This window comes from Pseudoliparis swirei, chromosome 16 (genome assembly GCF_029220125.1).
Source record: "Pseudoliparis swirei isolate HS2019 ecotype Mariana Trench chromosome 16, NWPU_hadal_v1, whole genome shotgun sequence".
NCBI lineage: Eukaryota > Metazoa > Chordata > Actinopteri > Perciformes > Liparidae > Pseudoliparis > Pseudoliparis swirei.
In genome coordinates this window covers 18,760,175-18,778,743 of record NC_079403.1, presented here as the reverse complement: position 1 = coordinate 18,778,743, position 18,569 = coordinate 18,760,175, and the positions used below count along the sequence as shown (strand labels likewise).

General features: G+C 41.7%; 1 protein-coding gene across 2 annotated transcripts in view; it reads right to left on the bottom strand.

Annotated features, from left to right (window-relative positions):
- waca (WW domain containing adaptor with coiled-coil a) overlaps positions 1-18,569 on the bottom strand; it is a 30,912-nt gene that overhangs the window by 10,174 nt on the left and 2,169 nt on the right. For both annotated transcript variants that reach the window (XM_056434581.1, XM_056434582.1), the window contains exons 4-6: positions 12,793-12,884; positions 11,085-11,200; positions 10,841-10,956 (exon numbers count right to left, since the gene is read on the bottom strand). In XM_056434581.1, coding sequence (XP_056290556.1) covers positions 10,841-10,956; positions 11,085-11,200; positions 12,793-12,884 — 324 coding nt within the window. The remainder of the gene's footprint in view (positions 1-10,840; positions 10,957-11,084; positions 11,201-12,792; positions 12,885-18,569) is intronic.

Here is an 18,569-nt window from a genome sequence, read left to right as displayed (position 1 = left end):
TCCGCCACGGAATAAATAACCACTTTTCTACGTTATACTTCTTGTGGAAATGCCACACACATCGTAACACGCCCAGATGTCTGGGTTCATAACGTCACCCGTAGGCGCACACAGCTCCGTGAATGTCACTCCGACTACGTGAATGACTTCCGCTTCCAGCGCCACGAGGGCAGCAGCAGCCAATTAGATTCATCAACAGCGGGGCAGCTCAGCGCTGATTGGCTCTCACAACGCAGCGTTCTGTCCTCTCTCTCCGCTCCGGTTTCTCCAGCGCCGCTCTGCTCTCAACTCAACTTTGTTTATAATCCGCGATTTATTGAGGGCCGTAATAATCGCACGACACAACGAATCGATAATGTAATTCGTTGCCAACTATTTTAATAATCGATTTTATCGATTCGTTGTTGCAGCCCAAATTTCCATATCTGTTGTGAGTTCCTGGGAAAGGGATGTCGTATGTGTACAGATTTTAAAGCCCTCTGAGGCAAATTTGTGATATTGGGCTATAACAAATAAACAGAATTGAAAGTCGTATGCAAACATCCGCTACATTATGCAGGGTTCTTACACATGTTGACCAATGGATTTCCATTACTTTAAACCACATGAACATCTTTGAAAATGGAGTATTCAAACAATGAGAACTAGAACGGGCACTCGGTAGAGCGCATACCTTCGCATATCACAAGATTGGGCATTGAATTATGAACATTTTGGCATTAGTTGCATGCCAATTGGACAAAAATGTATCGTGCTATGGTAAAAAAAAAGATGTTGACCTTTCCATGACCTTGACCTTTGACCCGATTGATCCCAACATCTAATCAAATGGTCCCCGGATAATAACCAATCATCCCACCAAATTCCATGTGATTCAAGAAGATTTGACCTGTTCATGACCTTTGACCTTGACCTTTGACCCGATCGATCCCAAAATCTAATCAACTGGTCCCCGGATAATAAACAATCATCCCACCAAATTTCATGCGATTCGGTTCAATACTTTGAGTTCTGCGAAAGATTTTGACCTGTTCATGACCTTTGACCGAATCGATCCCAAAATCTAATCAACTGGTCCCCGGATAATAAACAATCATCCCACCAAATTGCATGCGATTCAGTTCAATACTTTGAGTTTTGCGAATAACACGCATACAAATAAATAAATAAATAAATACACGGCGATCAAAACATAACCTTCCGGCATTTTCAATGCGAAGGTAATTACACAGCATACAATATACCTTAAATGAAACAAATGAATGAGAGACAATAGTTTGATTAAAAGAATAACATGTTTTATACATGTTTATTCTTATTAACACTTATATACATGTTTATTCTTTTAATCAAACTATTATCCATAATGTGCAAATCCATCCGTTTGGACTTTAAATAGTGGCTCAGGCTTGGTCAGACAGAAAGACATCGGCCCTTCCACACATTGACATCGTGACTCTTGAAGTGAAGGAGCCCCATGAGCAGAGAGATGAACGTTTGCTTTCAACACAAGCATCGTATATCAGGCTGGCATCTTCGGATGATTTAAAAGAACAATGTGAATTGTTAACCTTCAGTGGCCACATTACCTCCACAGTCAGGGCGTCACTTTGTTACAGCATCGGTTATCGACGCCTGCTTGTTACCGGAAAGAGAGACTCGCTGCTCAGTGTGGCTCCGCTAGCTGGTGATGGAGGAGCCGTAGCTCCGCTAGCCGTAGCTCCGCTAGCTCAGCGCTGTGATGTCTGCTTCCTTTAGCACGGCTCGTTAACGTCTCCTCTCCAATGTTTGACATGTCTAATGTGTTGCCATCACACAGAGTAGCCAGCATGGTTAAACCTACACCTCTGTCATAGTACATTATCCCGACCGCTTCCCGAGCTATGGCCAGCGAACTTTCCAGTTAAGGTGCAATCACTTGCAACGAGAACAAATTATAATTGCGCCGATAGTATGAGAGCGTATGCCGGCTTATATTTTGAGTGTCTTCCTTTCGAAAACATATGAACAATTTTAAACTTGACGTAAATTAACATGTGAATATAACAAATTTCCATGACTTTCAAAACTTGTGATTTAAGTATTTTTCATGACTTTTCCAGGCATGGAAATTACCATTTTTAAATTCCATGACTTTTCTAGGTTTTCCACGACCGCAGGAAACCTGATTATGGATGGCAATAATATTAATACATTTTAAAAGACTTGTTTTGCAGTCTCTGGCATAACCAAGTTAAGATAGATCCAACATTTCTGAGTACGTGGAACCTCTGGATCACTAATAAGCATTCTCAAAAGATTATGGTCCCACATAAGATAAAGCCTTCATCATACTCCAGGACAGAAGTGGACTGGTGCAGGCTTGCAGTGCATTGCATATGCACTATACATCCTGCAATCAAGATGAGAACTACAAACCATGGTGGCAGCGTGCCGAGAGCTCATTTGCTTGTCCGCCGAACAATATGAAAGAGTTAAAACATCAACGTGCAACCACTGAACAAGAACAGGCCAACAGATGAGGAATCCAGTCCACCAAACAAATGTCTGGTTTACTTCTCCAGCATATGTGCTTGTAATGTGGTGGAATTCTGGCCTGCATGGTCTGACAGGTGACAATATTGACATCACAGCAACCATGAACAAAGCCGTAAGGCTGCATTCAGACAGGCTTGAAACGGCTTCAAATAACACACCCTGCTCATTTATTTAAATTAGGTCAGGTCAGCGACACAGCACGGTGTCAAAAACCATGTTTTTTAAAATGCTGCATGGGCCAATCACAAACATGAAACGGCACACATTTCTGGGAACAGTATAAACAGTTAACCATGTGATTGTCCAAGGATAGATAAAACAGCTGGCACTGGAGCAGCATTTCAGAGTTTAAGTTTAAAACTACTGAAATGGGGCCTATGAGTAAAAAAACATGAGTCAGCATCTTTCACAGAAGCATGAGCCCCACGTGAATACAGTAGTTAAAATGGTGCAAGATACTAAATGAATCTAAAACTAAGAATGACACCCAGTAATTAACCCCCTGAATTTTTTCACATTTCTCAAAGATGGATTATGGTCGACTCATTTGTTTTAGTCAAACATGACTTATCCAAAACAGACATATTCATGCCGTTAATTTTGATAAATTTAAAGCGTTATATACTTAAACATCTAAACTCTGCATCCACCTTGTCTAACACACTCAGCAAACGTGCTGTAGGATTACTAGTAATGTGTGCAGCTGCAGACCTGACAAACAGAGCCAAGCCGCTATGAGCAGCTGTGGTCAGTGCAGACATGTCTGGCCAGAGTTAGGTTTGCCAAGCTTTAAAAAAATAAACGTCCTCCATCCGCCTTCATATTGCTATGCATGCATTATGAAATGTTTCCGGCTAATGGTGATGTGTAGTGCTACATGTCCGACATTGGCTTAAACACCGCAAATCAACAGCGGACCCGTCTTTGCCGTGACAGTGTTGTTTGATTGACAGAATGACTGCTGGGAAGTAGTGATAAGGAAGGCAACGTTAGACTGGGGACGGCAGGCTGTCGCAACTCAACGAAAGCAGAGGAAACAATATCAATGCATCCTCACGTCTTTGGTTTCTGCAGATAAACAGGCGCTGAAGTGAAATACGGCAAAGGCTAGAAACATTTCCTCAGATACGACGGTAGATAGGATGATGTGCACGGGCATGTGACAAGAACCGACTAACAAAGCTGGTGACAAAACACGTTCTGTGGCACTTAGTTTTCTACAAATCTATCAACAACAACTGATATCAAATGGTACCGTCTTTGTATGTTGTCCCTCGATGTATCAAATGTTCTAAAGCATTTATTCATGAACACAATTGTGTCAGGTCTATTGGAAAGGAAGTGGCTTTGGGAGTGGTTAATAGGCATTAAAAAAACAGGTCATTCAATTCAAGCGTAGCTCGAGTGGCTTGGGAGTAGCTTTGCCACTGTGTTGTGAAAAAATAATAATACTATAATTGCCGTGTAGCAGTCTCGGCGGATTTTCCTCCAAACAGAAACTAAAGACAGCTGCACCTGAGTGGATCTGTACCTTCAGGTGACGGCTGCAACGCTAGTACATACACCGCAAAAATGTGAACAAATAAGACTTTAGGATTGAACATAAAACCGTTAATTTTGAATAGAATTTAGAATTTGAACCGGCGCCGCTTTTCTGACCTTTACGGCACTCGTTCATCGGTTCACACATTTACCAATTACAAGCGCTGTAAACCACCTCACGTTATGCGACTCAGCTAATCACACATGCATTACGATAATTATCGCCCTAGACTTGAAGTGAGATAAGCACACATGGCAGGGAAGGGGCGAGAAGTTATTTCACATGGTGTACTCTGAAAAGTGGAAACCAGAGGCTTTAAACCAAGAATGGACAGACTTAAGTTAATTCTTCCCACAGGCAGTTCAAAGCCAGCATGTCGCATATGCAGGGTTCATACACATTTTCACCAATGGATTTCCATGACCAAACATTTTATAAAATCTCAGTGTATAGATAAAAAGGTGAGAAAATTTAGTATTTAAACTAACAATTCCAATTCCAAAGCATGCTGTAAACTTAAATGATACAAATAAATGTGACAATAGTTTGATTAAAAGAAATGGCATTTATATAAATGTTTTTAAAACATTTTTTTAATCAAACTATTGTCCCTTATGTGCAAATCTATCTGTTTGGACTGTAAATAGTGGTTCAGGCTTTGGTCAAATAGAATGACATCGGCCCTTTGCTTCAACACATTGGACAACGTGAGACTCTTGAAGTGAGGAGCAAGCCCGAACGAGCAGAGATATAAGCATCTGCTTTCCCCACAAGCAAATTGTGTTGCAATCTGGCTATCCGCACAACATTTGTCGAAATAGCAGGCTTGCACCGTCGGATGATTTGAAAGAATAATGGGAATAGGCAACCTTCAGTGCCCACATTACTTCCGCAGTTAGGACACTTTTCATTACAGCATCGGTTATCGACGCCTGCTAGTTACCGAAGAGAGTGCTGCTCGGCGTAGCAGTTGATCAAGACTGTCTGATCAGTCAAGAAGACACTCGATCTGTCTATCAACGCGATTACTATTGCTCAAAACAGAACGAGGGTTCGGCAGTACCTGAAACATATTCGCGGACATGCATTGCACGAGTGATTAACGGCTCCAATAGAAGTTATAGCGAGCACATAGAACTTTATATATATTCTAATCAATGTATTTATTCCCAGGTGTTTAGCAATTTCCTTTTATTTTCTTCGTGCCTACACTATATATTATCATTCCAGGTTAATAATACCAATGGAGGCTGCGTTGGAAATCGTTAATCAAACTTTTGTCAGCATTTTGAGTGGAAATTTCATTTGCATTAGTCCAGGTGTATTCGTGCACGTCGGGCTGTAGAGTGAGTGATCAGCAGCTGGCCGCTCTGTCCATTCACCTCACAGTTGCATATTGATCAGACAAGAAGACACGCTTATCAACTCGATTACTATTGATCAAAACAGAACGAGGGTTCGGCTGTAGCCTACTTGAAACATACTCGCTGACATGCACGTGATGAACACAGTTCCCCCCCCCCCCCCCCATCGCCTCGTCAAAAACCTGCCGGGCAAAACAGCGCGGTGCACCTGTGAAACGGACCTGCGTGTGTAACCAATCGTTGATTTGGGGTTTACGATATTTTAAAAAAGAAAGGAAAGAGTACGGCGAACACCACCATCTATTCCGCCAATTCAGGGTTTTTCCTGCATAGAGAAAATGTGGGCGCGCGCCTAAGCCGTTTTCCCGAACGCCGAATGTGTTCATCACGTGCATGTCAGCGAATATGTTCTCAATAGGGATGCACCGATCTGATCGGCGCCGATCCATATCGGCCGATATTCCCATTATCGGTTTTGATCGGCGTTCTCAAAACGACCTTTCAAACTTGGCCGACCAGATGACGTCACATCTGCGAGAACTATCACACGTTTCAACCGCGGCGCACCGCAACAGAGACGATGCGCCCGGCGAGGGCCGCAGAGGACCACGAGGGGATCCTCACGCACCGAGCGGCGTCCCCGTCCCCCGAGTTGAATATCTGGGTCAACTCAGCCGACTCTCACATGTCTGAGCCCCTATAGACTGATGGTGACGGTAAACGCATTTGATCGGGAGCGCGCGAGGGTTTTGATAAAGTTAGCGGAAGGATTTACGTGACACAACATCCGGTTTTGCAAAGTTAGCGGAAAGAACCACGTGAAACCACATCCGTTTTTCAAAATAAGATGTGGACAAATCATACACAAGTAAACAATGAACGGATTTTGTATCTTTATAGATCGTTTCTGAGATTTAGCTTAAATTATGCTAACATTAAAACATTTTTTCTGTACCAAGGAAGAGTTTATAAAAATAAGTCAGACTTTTGTATGTTAAAAAAAGTCCTGTAAATGGATTTCCCCAAGAGTTCCAGGAAATGAATGATGCAGATGTGTTCCATACATATCTGAAATCCCCTACAATAGCAATCAGTTGAGTCAGCCTACAGAGAGGAGGTTGCTACCCTGACTACATGGTGTCAGGATAATAGCCTCTCTCTCAACATCAGCAAGACAAAGGAGATGATTGTGGACTTTAGGAGACGGCAGGTGGAGGAGCACGCACCCCTGCATATCAACGGTTCTGCAGTGGAAATGGTCAGCTGCTTCAGGTTCCTCGGGGTCAACATCAGCAACGACCTCACCTGGTCTGCTCACACAGACAAGGTGGTCAAAGCGGCCCGGAAGCGCCTCTTCTTCCTGAGGAGACTGAAGAAGTTTGGCATGGATTCAGTCATCCTCACCAATTTCTACAGATGCACAATAGAAAGCATCCTGACTGGGTGCATCACAGTGTGGTATGGGAGCTGCACAGCCAAGGACCGCAAGGCCCTACGTAGTGTGGTCAGGACTGCGGAGTTCATCATCGGTAGGGAGCTCCCAGCCCTGCAGGACACATACCGCACACGATGCCTCAGGAAGACTGGCAGGATCCTAAAGGACTGCCATCATCCAGCCTTCAGACTGTTCACCCCGCTGCCTTCTGGAAGGCGGTACCGTAGTATCCGGTCTCGCACACAGAGACTGGAGAACAGTTTCTTCCCGAGAGCCATCAGGCTGCTCAATGGACACTGACACACGAGCGACACTTTTGCACTCGACACTTTCCACTCGTCACTTTACATACACTGTCACTTTCAGCCTTGTACTTACACTTACACTTTCTATTGCACTACCTGCTTTCACTTCCTGCTACTCCCATTTGTCTGTAGTTTAGTTATTATGTGTATTATATGTATATATGTTAGTACTATGTTCAGAGTTCTTGTACAGTGTGTATGTCATGTTATGTTATATTATGTTAGGCTATGGTAGTTGTTGTGTGGTGCCTTGTCCTAAGAATTTCAGTGCCCAGTCTGACCCTGTGTCATTCTGTGTATCTGACAATAAAAGACTTGACTTGACTTGTATCAATTAGGACATTTTTCAAAGTAAAAGTCCTAAATGTTTAAAGAAATCGTTAATTTCTTTAATGTTTGAGGTGCTTTATATATGTATATCCTCATAGTCCTAGGCAATAATGCTACACAATAAATAGAATGCTTCAATCGACACCGTGATCGGTGATCGGTATTATCGGATCGGTAGATACTGATTTCAGTGATCGGTGATCGGCACCCAAAAACCTGATCGTGCATCTCTAGTTCTCAATAGTATGTTTCAAGTAGGCTACAGCCGAACCCTCGTTCTGTTTTGATCAATAGTAATCAAGTTGATAAGCGCGTCTTCTTGTCTGATCAATACGCAACTGTGAGGTGCGCGAATAGATAGAGAGACACAGACTGTGCGCGCGTAGCGCGCCAACAACTTTTTTGGGGAGCACCGAAGACTAGGGATGGGAATCGAGAACCGGTTCTGTTTTAGAACCGGTTCCCAGTGAACCGATTGTTTGGAATAGTCAGACAAATTCTTTAACGGTTCTGCTAACGGTCCTCTGTGGCGTTGCGCATGCGCAAACTTTTTTAGTTTCTTCTTCAGACTGCAGCAAACATGGCAACTAGGCAGAAGCGTTCTAAAGTGTGGCTCTATTTCACACGAAAAAATGACAACTACGCCACTTGTAACGTGTGTAAAAAGTCTATTTCGTCGAAGGGAGGAAATACAACAAATATGAATAAGCATTTGAACACAGCATGGAATTAAATGACAGGAATGTCATGTGTTCGATGCAGCAACTCAGCCAACGTCGGCGCTTCATCTCTTTCTGTCCAAGGTAAACTCCTCAAAAGTGATCACAACCACTCAGTGTGAAGCAATTTGCCTTTATTGTGTGGAGTCGATCAAGTTATCTTCTGTCCCTTCGTTTGAAACATTCATTTGAGCTCCGCCATTGGTCTCCCATTATTGATCACTTCACGTTTGGATTGAAAGTCCAGTTTTGAGAAATGTTTGATCGTAACGGTGTTAATTATCAGAGGGCGTGTGTTATCAGCAAACGTTCGCGTTATCGTGTTAACCCATTATTAAACTGAGCATATCGATTTTTAATCCATTATTAAACTTAGCATATAGCTACGCTAGCTTAGCTATAGAATCTTCCATTTTCAGCCCCCTACATTGAGGCAGAGGTCGTGTTTGCCTCCCCTCTTAATGTGGCTTTATGTCAGCTCAGCAAATTCAGCGATTTTGTTAGTGCCATTTGTTTCATTGTGTAAACCAGCTTTCACTATATAAATAATCTGCATTGCCATCCAATTTAGCTGATGACGTTCAGAGTCAGACCGGTTCAGAGGCTGGTAGTCTGTCTGGGTCACAGGCTACAGCTAGCACGTCTTGTACACCTCCTCTTATCTTTGTGTTCAGGCATCCGACCTCCACCCCATCTGAGAGTGTTCTCCACGGCTGGAGACACAATAAGTCCTGAGAGATCGCGTATCCTCCCGGAGAAAGCAGACATGCTTATTTTTCTGCACAAGAATTGTTGATGATCCATACAATTGATGGTTGCACACTTGGTATTTGCCACTGCTAGTTTCATTTTTGGCAGCTCAGTTCATATACCCTTTTAAAAAAAGTGAGGAGCACTGTAATTTCTAGGAACATGTTTAAATTAAACAGAATACATTTTATTTAAGTTATGTAAGTTTTATTTTAAGTTCAAGAGGAATATGTATAAATGTTTTTGGTTATTTAAAAAATGTAAATGTGTATGTATACATACAGTATATGGTGTGTGCAGCATTATAGAAAATTATATGAAAGAAAATGAATGTAAATAAACCCGTTTGTGCTCTTTTTGTCACCCCTTGCCCAATAAGAATCGATAAAAGAATCGAATCGATAAGCAGGAATCGATAAGGCATCGGAATCGTTAAAATCATATCAATTCTCATCCCTACCGAAGACCCATTTTGACCCAGGAAAAACCCTGCAATTGTGTCTCGATGGCGAGGCTTTCAGTTTCACTTCCGACCGAGCAGGAGTCAGTTTGAGTCGTGTTTAGATTTAGAATTATAAAGCTCTTCGTAATTAAATACCGCTAATATGAGGTTTTCCTCGGGACAACAGGAAGGAAAGCCCGCCTCCTGCTTGATTCGATTGGCTGCATTGGCCGAGTGTGACATTGATGAGCTGTGCGCCGCCGCGCCTCATGCTTAAAGTTGAGAATATTTTAACTTTTAACCGCCCCTGAAAAACGCAAAAAAACCGGGTTATTTATTTCAAGATGTATTTTTTTTAAAGGCTTTCACTTACGCAATATATTGAAATAAGAGAGGATAATTTATTTATTATTAGAGTATGTATGTTTAAATGTGACAAATATTGTTGAGTGTTCAATTGAACAATATATATATATATTGGAAATGACTGTCATTGGAAAAAACAGACAATAATACAACTGCTAGGTACTGCAATATATTGTATAAGAGACTAAATCATAGCGCTCAGTTTAACATGATTGTGATTTTTCCGGACCAGGAGGGCAGTCTCTCTAACTGGACCTCACTTAATTATTAATAGAATAACCCTGCCATAGACCGTTTGGAGGTTTTCAACATTCAGTCCTACTTTGTATCTTCTGTTGCTCTAATTTGTTGCAAGTCCATCCAATAGTGTTTAGAGGCATGGTATGGTCTACGCAATTTGATGACGCCACTTGAAAATTGAAAGATAGAAATTACAGACGTAATTGCATTTGTGATTCGGTCTGGCAATGTCAAACTAAAAGAATAAAAAATGCATTTAAAAAAGCTCAGTAAATTGTAGATGAAGAATCATGGGCAACCAGGACTAGCATTCATTGGCATTGAAACTTCATGAACTGTTTTTTAGAATCCCAACAAACACTCATATCTGCTGCTTAGACACGGACTTCTTGCCACAAAAAAATAGATTGATTGGAAACCACTGACTACTTTATCACTGCAACAACACTAATTGGCAAAGAAGGTAATGGATTTGAGTCCAACCTGGCTCAATATACAGCATCCCCATATCAGTGAGAGGGCACAGCTGCAGTATGTCGCTTAAGAGCCACATCAGCCATTCGTAGTCCGAGTCTTTTGGTAAGCAGTTATTAAGCGTTCATCAGCGGGAGATCAGCTCAACAACATTCATCATCGACTAACCGGTGACAGCAATGCCTCAGCTCGGCTTTCAGACACGAGATGGAGACAAAGACGGAAACACTCTTTGATATTTAGAGCCCACCAAGCAACACAATATAAAAAGACATTACATTTATTCAAACCAGGCGAAGCAGACCGGTGAGGAAAGTGTGAGTTGAACACTTACTTGCTCCAGTAAAACTAGGGGCTGCCGATGATTGCATGGCCTCCCTTCTGTAGTCTCTGTCTTTGGGGAAACTGTTGACGACTGCAGTCTTTGTTGCCTCTTTTTGCCTCTGTTCTCTGGGAGACAAGTGTGCATGCAAACCCATATTAGTTGTGTATCCAACCTTTACATGATCCTCATTAAAAAAATAATAATAATTAAGGTGTGTACAATAGAGCGGTTTGAGTGAGGGGGTCGGAGTTACCTCTCCAACCATTCTTTGGGCTTCTCCCACTGGGACACCTCAGTCCTGCAGTTGTAATAGTACTTCTTTCCAGATGAGCTGATGTGCTCCGACCAGTCGTCTCCGGGTTCGTAAGGCTGAGAAGGGGAACAAATATTTAAGAACACAAGACCAGACGGATGGGGAAAACAGTCGAGTGTGTGCGCGAGGGTGCTGAGAGAATGTGATGCAAGAGCTTGTAAGGGAATCTGAACGATCCACAGAAGCGCCACTGGTGCCAGGGCTCATTTCAGGGAAACGTCACGATTCTTGTGGTAACCAAAGTGAAACAGCTATTTTGGCATTTTGTGCTCATTTCCTTGCATTCCGTTATACGTTACACTGTAATCCAGTACTTCATTATGTTGTCAATATTGTACTGCATGATATAGTAACATTGCCTTATTTATTAACCGAATGAGATTTTGGGCTGTGCAAAAATAGCAATATAGCTTACCATCTCAATAATATTTTGAACAATAGTGTATCGTTATGTCCGTGACCACTATCGATACATTAAAATAAATAAATCACGGTTTAAATGGATTTTAAATGTCCTTTAAAATCGCCTCAAATCCCTGAGCCTGTCCAACAACCTCCTCCTCTGCTCCTGTAACGCCATACGTTTCGTTCTACGCAAAGGCCATTGACCTTCTGGCCCATCACAAGCTTTGGCGAAAAATCACAACATAGCATCTCACAAGCAAGCGGCCATATCTTGTAGAGCTCTGATCCCCACCCGCCAACACATAATGAATGGAGATGTTTAGGGCCCAGAATTTACGAAGGTGGTGAAACGTGTCAAAACATCGCTGGAGCCCCGACGTGTAATGTGTGGACGACTAGACCACAGAGTCCAACGTTACACGAGATCTGAACTGGTGGTAACATCGCGGACAAACTGAAACTGAACCTGGAGGAACAGGACATAAAATGGGAAGGACCCAGCTATAGTGACGGACGAGGGGCGATTGTGGGGTTCAGCGGTGAGCAGGTCGGTCTTTCAATCAGGGGATTGCCAGTTTAATTCCTGCTCTAGTTGATGTGTCCGTGAGTAAAACACTTAATCCTGAATTGCTCGCTGTAGCCGTGGCTATGGCGTATGAATGTGCCATGCTTGTAAGGCACTTTGGATAAAAGCATCAGCTAAATGTAATGTATACAGCAAGTTGTATTTTCAGATCAATTCATACATTTTCATCACAACATATATTGTGAGGTGCTAAAGCCATAATAAATGGGATTAATGTCTTTTCCAGTTACAGAGCAAATAAGGGGAAGAGAACAAATTGGGACTTATGGCACAAGCATGTAAATAACTAACATTAAACAAAACAATCAGAAATCTTCAATCTTGCTAGAATTAACTTTGACTCTACCTTCAAACATTTGGGTTATGAGAGAAAATGAAAAGCTTATCATTTTGCCACCATTAAATGTTTGAATTGATCCCTGTGGCTAGTTTTCCTCCGACAATATAAGATCGCTATACATTTCTAAGATGTTATCAAAGTACTAGTGCTTTAATGTGTTCCACCTTTGCAGCAAGAATACACAACTAAATCCATTATCAAAGCTGTGAAACTTCAGGACAGCAATTAGTAAGAACAAAGTACTCGGGCTGCTGTACTGAAAACCAGTCTCTTCAGTCCATCATCGACCCCCGTGCTGAGGTATTGGCAACACTTACTGTGTCTGAGGTCTTGCTGGGGTGAGAATGCGAGTTGGAGCCATGAAGGGAACTGTGGTTGTGAGAATTTTCTTGTGGAGAATAACTGGTCCCTGCGACAGAAAACACAAGAGGGAAAAAAACACCATGAATAACAGACAACAATAGCCTGGTTGAGAACTACAGTAACAACATGCACACACCAACCTGTGCGCAGAGACACAGGTCACAAACATTGGATGGCTCAGTAACATGAACTGGTCATGTTGGGAATAAGTGCAAAGACAACAATCACAACAACTTCAGACAAGTTAACTTTCTCCCAGCTCCAACTGTTTTGCGTATTCATGCTGACTCGTCTGTCCCAATTCAGCGCATGTGAAACACACTAAAGTTACTAAGCACCAGTACCTCCCCCTGCATTTTTTTTTTGTTTTCACACGACGGGCACAATAGGAATGCCGGAATCAGTTCCTGGTCAGCCACAACAGCAACAGGGAGACACGACTGTTTTAGGGGATGTGAATGTTTGGGTGCTTTGAATGTTCAAATATACAAAAATAATTGAAACACACGCGCAATGTTTAATTTGTATTATTGTGCATTTATTTTTTCGATTTCATCGGAGATGTTTTTCAGTATTGTTGCCAATTTTGATCTATTGCCTTTTGTCATACATAAGTGTTTGAATTCCGTCTATCGTTACGCACCTAGTATATTGCAATCTGTACAATATTTTATGGGCATGAAAGATGGTGCAGTGAATGCCTGACAAGTAACAGAGCTTAAAACAGTTGAAGAAAAAGAAGAGGACTCGAGCAGAAACATGTCATCAACTAACATCATCCCCCTTACATAAATGCTGCAAAATAAACAAGTTCTTAGCTCTGGCAATTTTATGGATTAAAACCTCAAATGGTAAATTGACTGTACTGATCTTTTGTCGTCTTTCGACCACTCAAAGTGCTTTAACTCTGCATGAGCATAAATGTCTTGCCCAAAGATACATCAACACAGAGTAGCAGAGCTGGGGATTGAACTGCCAATCCTCTGATTGAAGGACAACCCTGCTCTACCACTAAGCCACAGTATCAAGCCGTAGCATTACGCTAGCCTGCCTGTGTACTAATTTGATGTCATATTGGAATGTGGGAAGTAGCAGCATTCACACTGTGGGGTTTTGATTACCAAAAGCTCCAAATCAGCTCCAAATCAGCTCACAATAACATACAAGACACCATTTGACGTTTTATTCTTGTTTGTTATATTTAAATGTGGCACAATAATGAAAATCTGGCCGCCTATTTGGAAAGGCAACCCAAGAGCAAAGGGGTGCAGCATTTAATAAAAAAAGGAAAGCTCTGCATGTAATGTCAATTAAGATATAGTCCATTAGTGTTACCGTCTTACTCGATTGGTGCTTAGCTGCCTTCCTGGTGATTTCAATTCGCAGCAATCAGATGGCAAGACCGAACCTGCATCAACTCAGCCCATCTTCTCAGCGCTGCCCAACTACTATTAGATGCTACAAGTGGAAGCACTTCAGAAAATGTTCACATTTCTAAAGGAATTAAAACATTTTTTTATTGCTTTGGAGGGTATCATATGAAAACAAATAAAAGAAAACATACAGCAGAATGTTCACTGGATATTATGGAAACAAAAAAGATTGACATAAAGACTAAAAACAAATAACTGAAGCTGATGAGTAATAGACATAATTATGTCATTTTGAAACTAGACAGGTCTGACCAAAACCTTGCTACAATTACCATGGGACAAATCAGTCCAACAACAACAACAGCAACCCCTCTCCCAGGTACAGAATGATTCTCACAACTGTGCATTCATGGGCAGTCCCTGAGAACTTCCCAGTTCTCATCACCTGCAACCACGTTCGGAACCCCATAATACAACATCTGACCATTCCAGACCCAGACCGTTTCCCCGATGCTGAAAGCCACCGCTTGGAAAACATTGTACTGTGTGTATTTTAGACTGACTATTGATATCGTCATCTGCTGGTTTAACAGGGAGGTACATGGCGTTATATCTTATTCTTCTTTTACAATAACTTGTGCTCCCAACACAGAATGCCAGTGTGACACCGTAAGTGTGTTGTTAATCCCAGTAGCGAGACCTACAGCCTCTCACACCTGCATGATTAATTCAGTATGTGATGAAATGGTGTTTTATATCTTAGTTCAGTGTTGTGTGACTGATGAAAATTATCAGATAGTAAAAGTCAAGGTTCAAGACTGGATTAGCCGGGTCAATTCAATGCCCCCACAGGTGATACAGATTAATTATTGGTATGGACATTGGATAAAATAAAAAAAAAGACACAAAAAGAGCATTGTTGGGACAAAGGAGTTTTCATTTGAACTTGAAAGACATCCACAACTGATCCACAGTGGCTTTCCTCTTTCCCACACCCCAAGCTCCATCAAAAGCGTGTTGGTATTTAAAGTCATTTATTAGATATAAATTTTAAAAAGGGCTTGGCCCAGCACAAAAATTGACAAACGTCAACCACCCTTCCAATCATCACACACGTGCAGGATATGTTCACAAGAGTATCTGAAACACACTGAATGTTTCATACCACTCGGTGGTCCCAAACTAAAGAACACGTGCCATTCCTCACTCAACAAGTCAGAATAAGGTGAAATTTATAAACCAAATCCATTTGCTAGCAAATCTTCTTTGGATCGTAATTGGAATAACTGTTAAAAATGTTCACAAGTTTGTTGGTATCTTAGCAGTTTAGAAAGATATTAACCAATGAACTTCAATAGGACGTGGCTAATCACAAAATGTGGACGAAAGTAAGAAACCCTTAGGCCAACCATCACAAAGCTTGCAGAACATGTCTACAAGGGGGAAATATTCCCAGAAAGTTTCAAATAATTCGACACTTCAAAGTCAAAACTTGCAGGATACATTTCTATTCATGATTATGTTAAACCACATTTGTAAAACTATTCTAAAACCACTCAATCTGTGGCACCACACATTTCAAACAATTCCACAAGGCGCCCGTGGATCAGAGGAAGCGGCTGTTATTGCGGAAAGGGAGGTGAATGGGGACCGACATGTAGAAAGTTAATTTACCATGGTTCTAGTCACTGACAGCATTGATTAGACAGAAATCAAACCAACATAGGGGATTTTGCTCATCTCTATCAAGCCAAAGACTGACTAGCTACCACCTGCAGGTGATTTTGGCAGCTACTTCTTTCTGTAGAGAAATGGGTGGGCTATGATTATCTATGTAATTCCTCACGTGGAAAGGGGCCACTCCATTGGTCTTGCTAAACTACAAAAACACTCGCGATTACACTGCGATGCATCTTGTCACTCACAACCAATCTTGTATCGGAGTGCACACACAATCATATAGAAAGCAATCAACAGGACAGCCGAAAGTATCATTTTAGCCGGAACAGAAGTTTAATTAGCAACAGCAAATATTAATCTACCGACTGTAGTTCATCCTTTTAACCGGCGGAAATGACAGTGAGGGCCAACTACAAATGATAAGCCTGCTACCTGAACATTTTCTACATTTCTATCTGCTCACACGGAAAAAAAATCTGAGTTTAAATAATTTCAGTATTCTATGAACAAATCCATGGATTCAAACTGAAAGAGGCTAATCACATCCACTCTATGTAGTAATCCGGTGACAGTTGAAATATTTCTCGTAGGGTGCCCCTACAATAAACCACATCCTTAGTTATTCAGTCGTTACCCTGGATCGAGGAACACAAGGTATTAGGCATACATGCAGGAAGAATGTTGCAGTTACATTTTGAATTTTAACTTTACAACAGTTCTTTCGCCGTCAAGCAGACAGAATCAGTTGTGAGAAGAAAAAAAACAATAATGTCACATAAGCTGCTGGCTGCACCAATTGCCCTACCAATTTAGTTCTCATCCATTTTTTGTTGACAAACATGACATGGGATCTCAAAAAGATATATTTGCTCCCCTTTGCGTCGATTCTCTCCCCCTTTTCCCCCATGAAAGTGTTTTTCCTGATCCGATGTGAGGCCACAGGACAGGGTTATGTGTACAGATTGTAAAGCCCTGAGGCAAATTTGAAATTTCTGATTCTGGGCAATACAAAATAAACTGAATCCGAGCAGAGTTTTCGTTGCCCCACTTATCGACAGCCGATTGATCGGTGCACCTCTACTTTTCACAGCCCACTCTATTTCAATGTCGACATGGCTGCAGCAGAATAAAAACAAAAAAAACAGCCATCAGCAGTAAAAACAAAACACGGATGGTATTTTAAGCAGGTTCACCAAACTGTAGTTAAAACCAGTTATGCCAACAACATATACATAACTCACCTGTAGCTGAAATAACACACTATTGAATGAGCCTGCATGGTTTGGCTTACCGAACAGCCTTTGACGCATCCCGTAGACCCCCCACACACGCAGAACACGGTATGCACAGAGGAAAAGGAGCTCTAAAAAGGGCAGCGCACGGTGGCAATGCATGATGTGCGTCAAAAGGACCCACAGCCATTGTTTTCCATGCAAGCCCACACACACCGGCAGTATCTTGACACACATCAGAGCATCATAAGACAGCACTGTCCAATATTTCCCAGAGGATTCTCAAGAAAAGCAGCACTTTTCTTATTTGCTTTGCTGGTCAGCACATGACAGCTCCCTTACTTGACAACTGCTACCATCTGTATGGCATTCCTGGTGTGTGCCATGTGACGCCGTTGGCAATAGTCACACTACAATTCTGAATGAAGCTTCTCGCACATCTTAAAAACTCAGATTCAACGTAGGATGACTTCCAAGCTCATCATAGAAGTTTCACGGTTTCCAACGAGACTGAGCAGAGTAACAATAAATTCTTCAAGTGTACCGCAGCTTATGCCACTGGGCATGCAATCTCTGAGCACGCACAAAAGATGTTTATGCCGGACGTGCCATTCGTTGTAAAGTCAAGTGTTAGATGCTTTGCCAAGAAACAATGTTTGATCATCATGTAAACAATTAGATTTGCTGTGAAATATACAGTAATCATTTCTTTCTTAAGACCTCCAGTTACTGCTGCAATAAATTGGCCTTCTTTGAGAAATTCTCAAGCATATCAATAGTGCTTTAATCGGTGTATATTTGTGACAGTCATGTCTAAAGAGCTCCGATTGTGCACGCACAGTTATAAAAGCTCAGGTGCAAATTTTTTTGAGTGGCAGCCTAATATGTTCACAACCTAAACATTTGATGAGCGGCATTGATTGACAGCAAAGGATCAGCTGAATTGTCTCATTCACTCACATTTACTTTTTTAAAGATTTTATGAGGAATGTCAGAGCAACATCTAGCAGACTCAGACCTAACTTAGCATTGCTTTGGATGCTTATAATAATAGGTGTGCGTTTGTTGCTGCTAAATGCAGCTACTATGTTCACCAGCTAGCTACTAAAGACCTGTAAGCTGTTTGGTGCTGGGCAGGTAGAGGACAGTGGGTTCATCACAGCTTGTAGGTCATGGCAGCTGCAGTTGGAAATTGGGCCAATAACAGCAGTGAGACTTAAACATGACAGTTCAGTGGGGGGCCAGAAAACCAAAACAATGAACTAAAAGGTGCTAAAATGCTCCAGAGTGCAGAGGGGAACTGTAAATGTGCGTTCACCACTACAAGCAACATCTTTCATGTAACAGATTGCCATTTGACATATTTTGCATACAAATTTATTGATCTCATACCGAGCTCCTTTTAAAAGCTTTGAAAACTAGTAGTTTCAAAATAAATGCCAATGC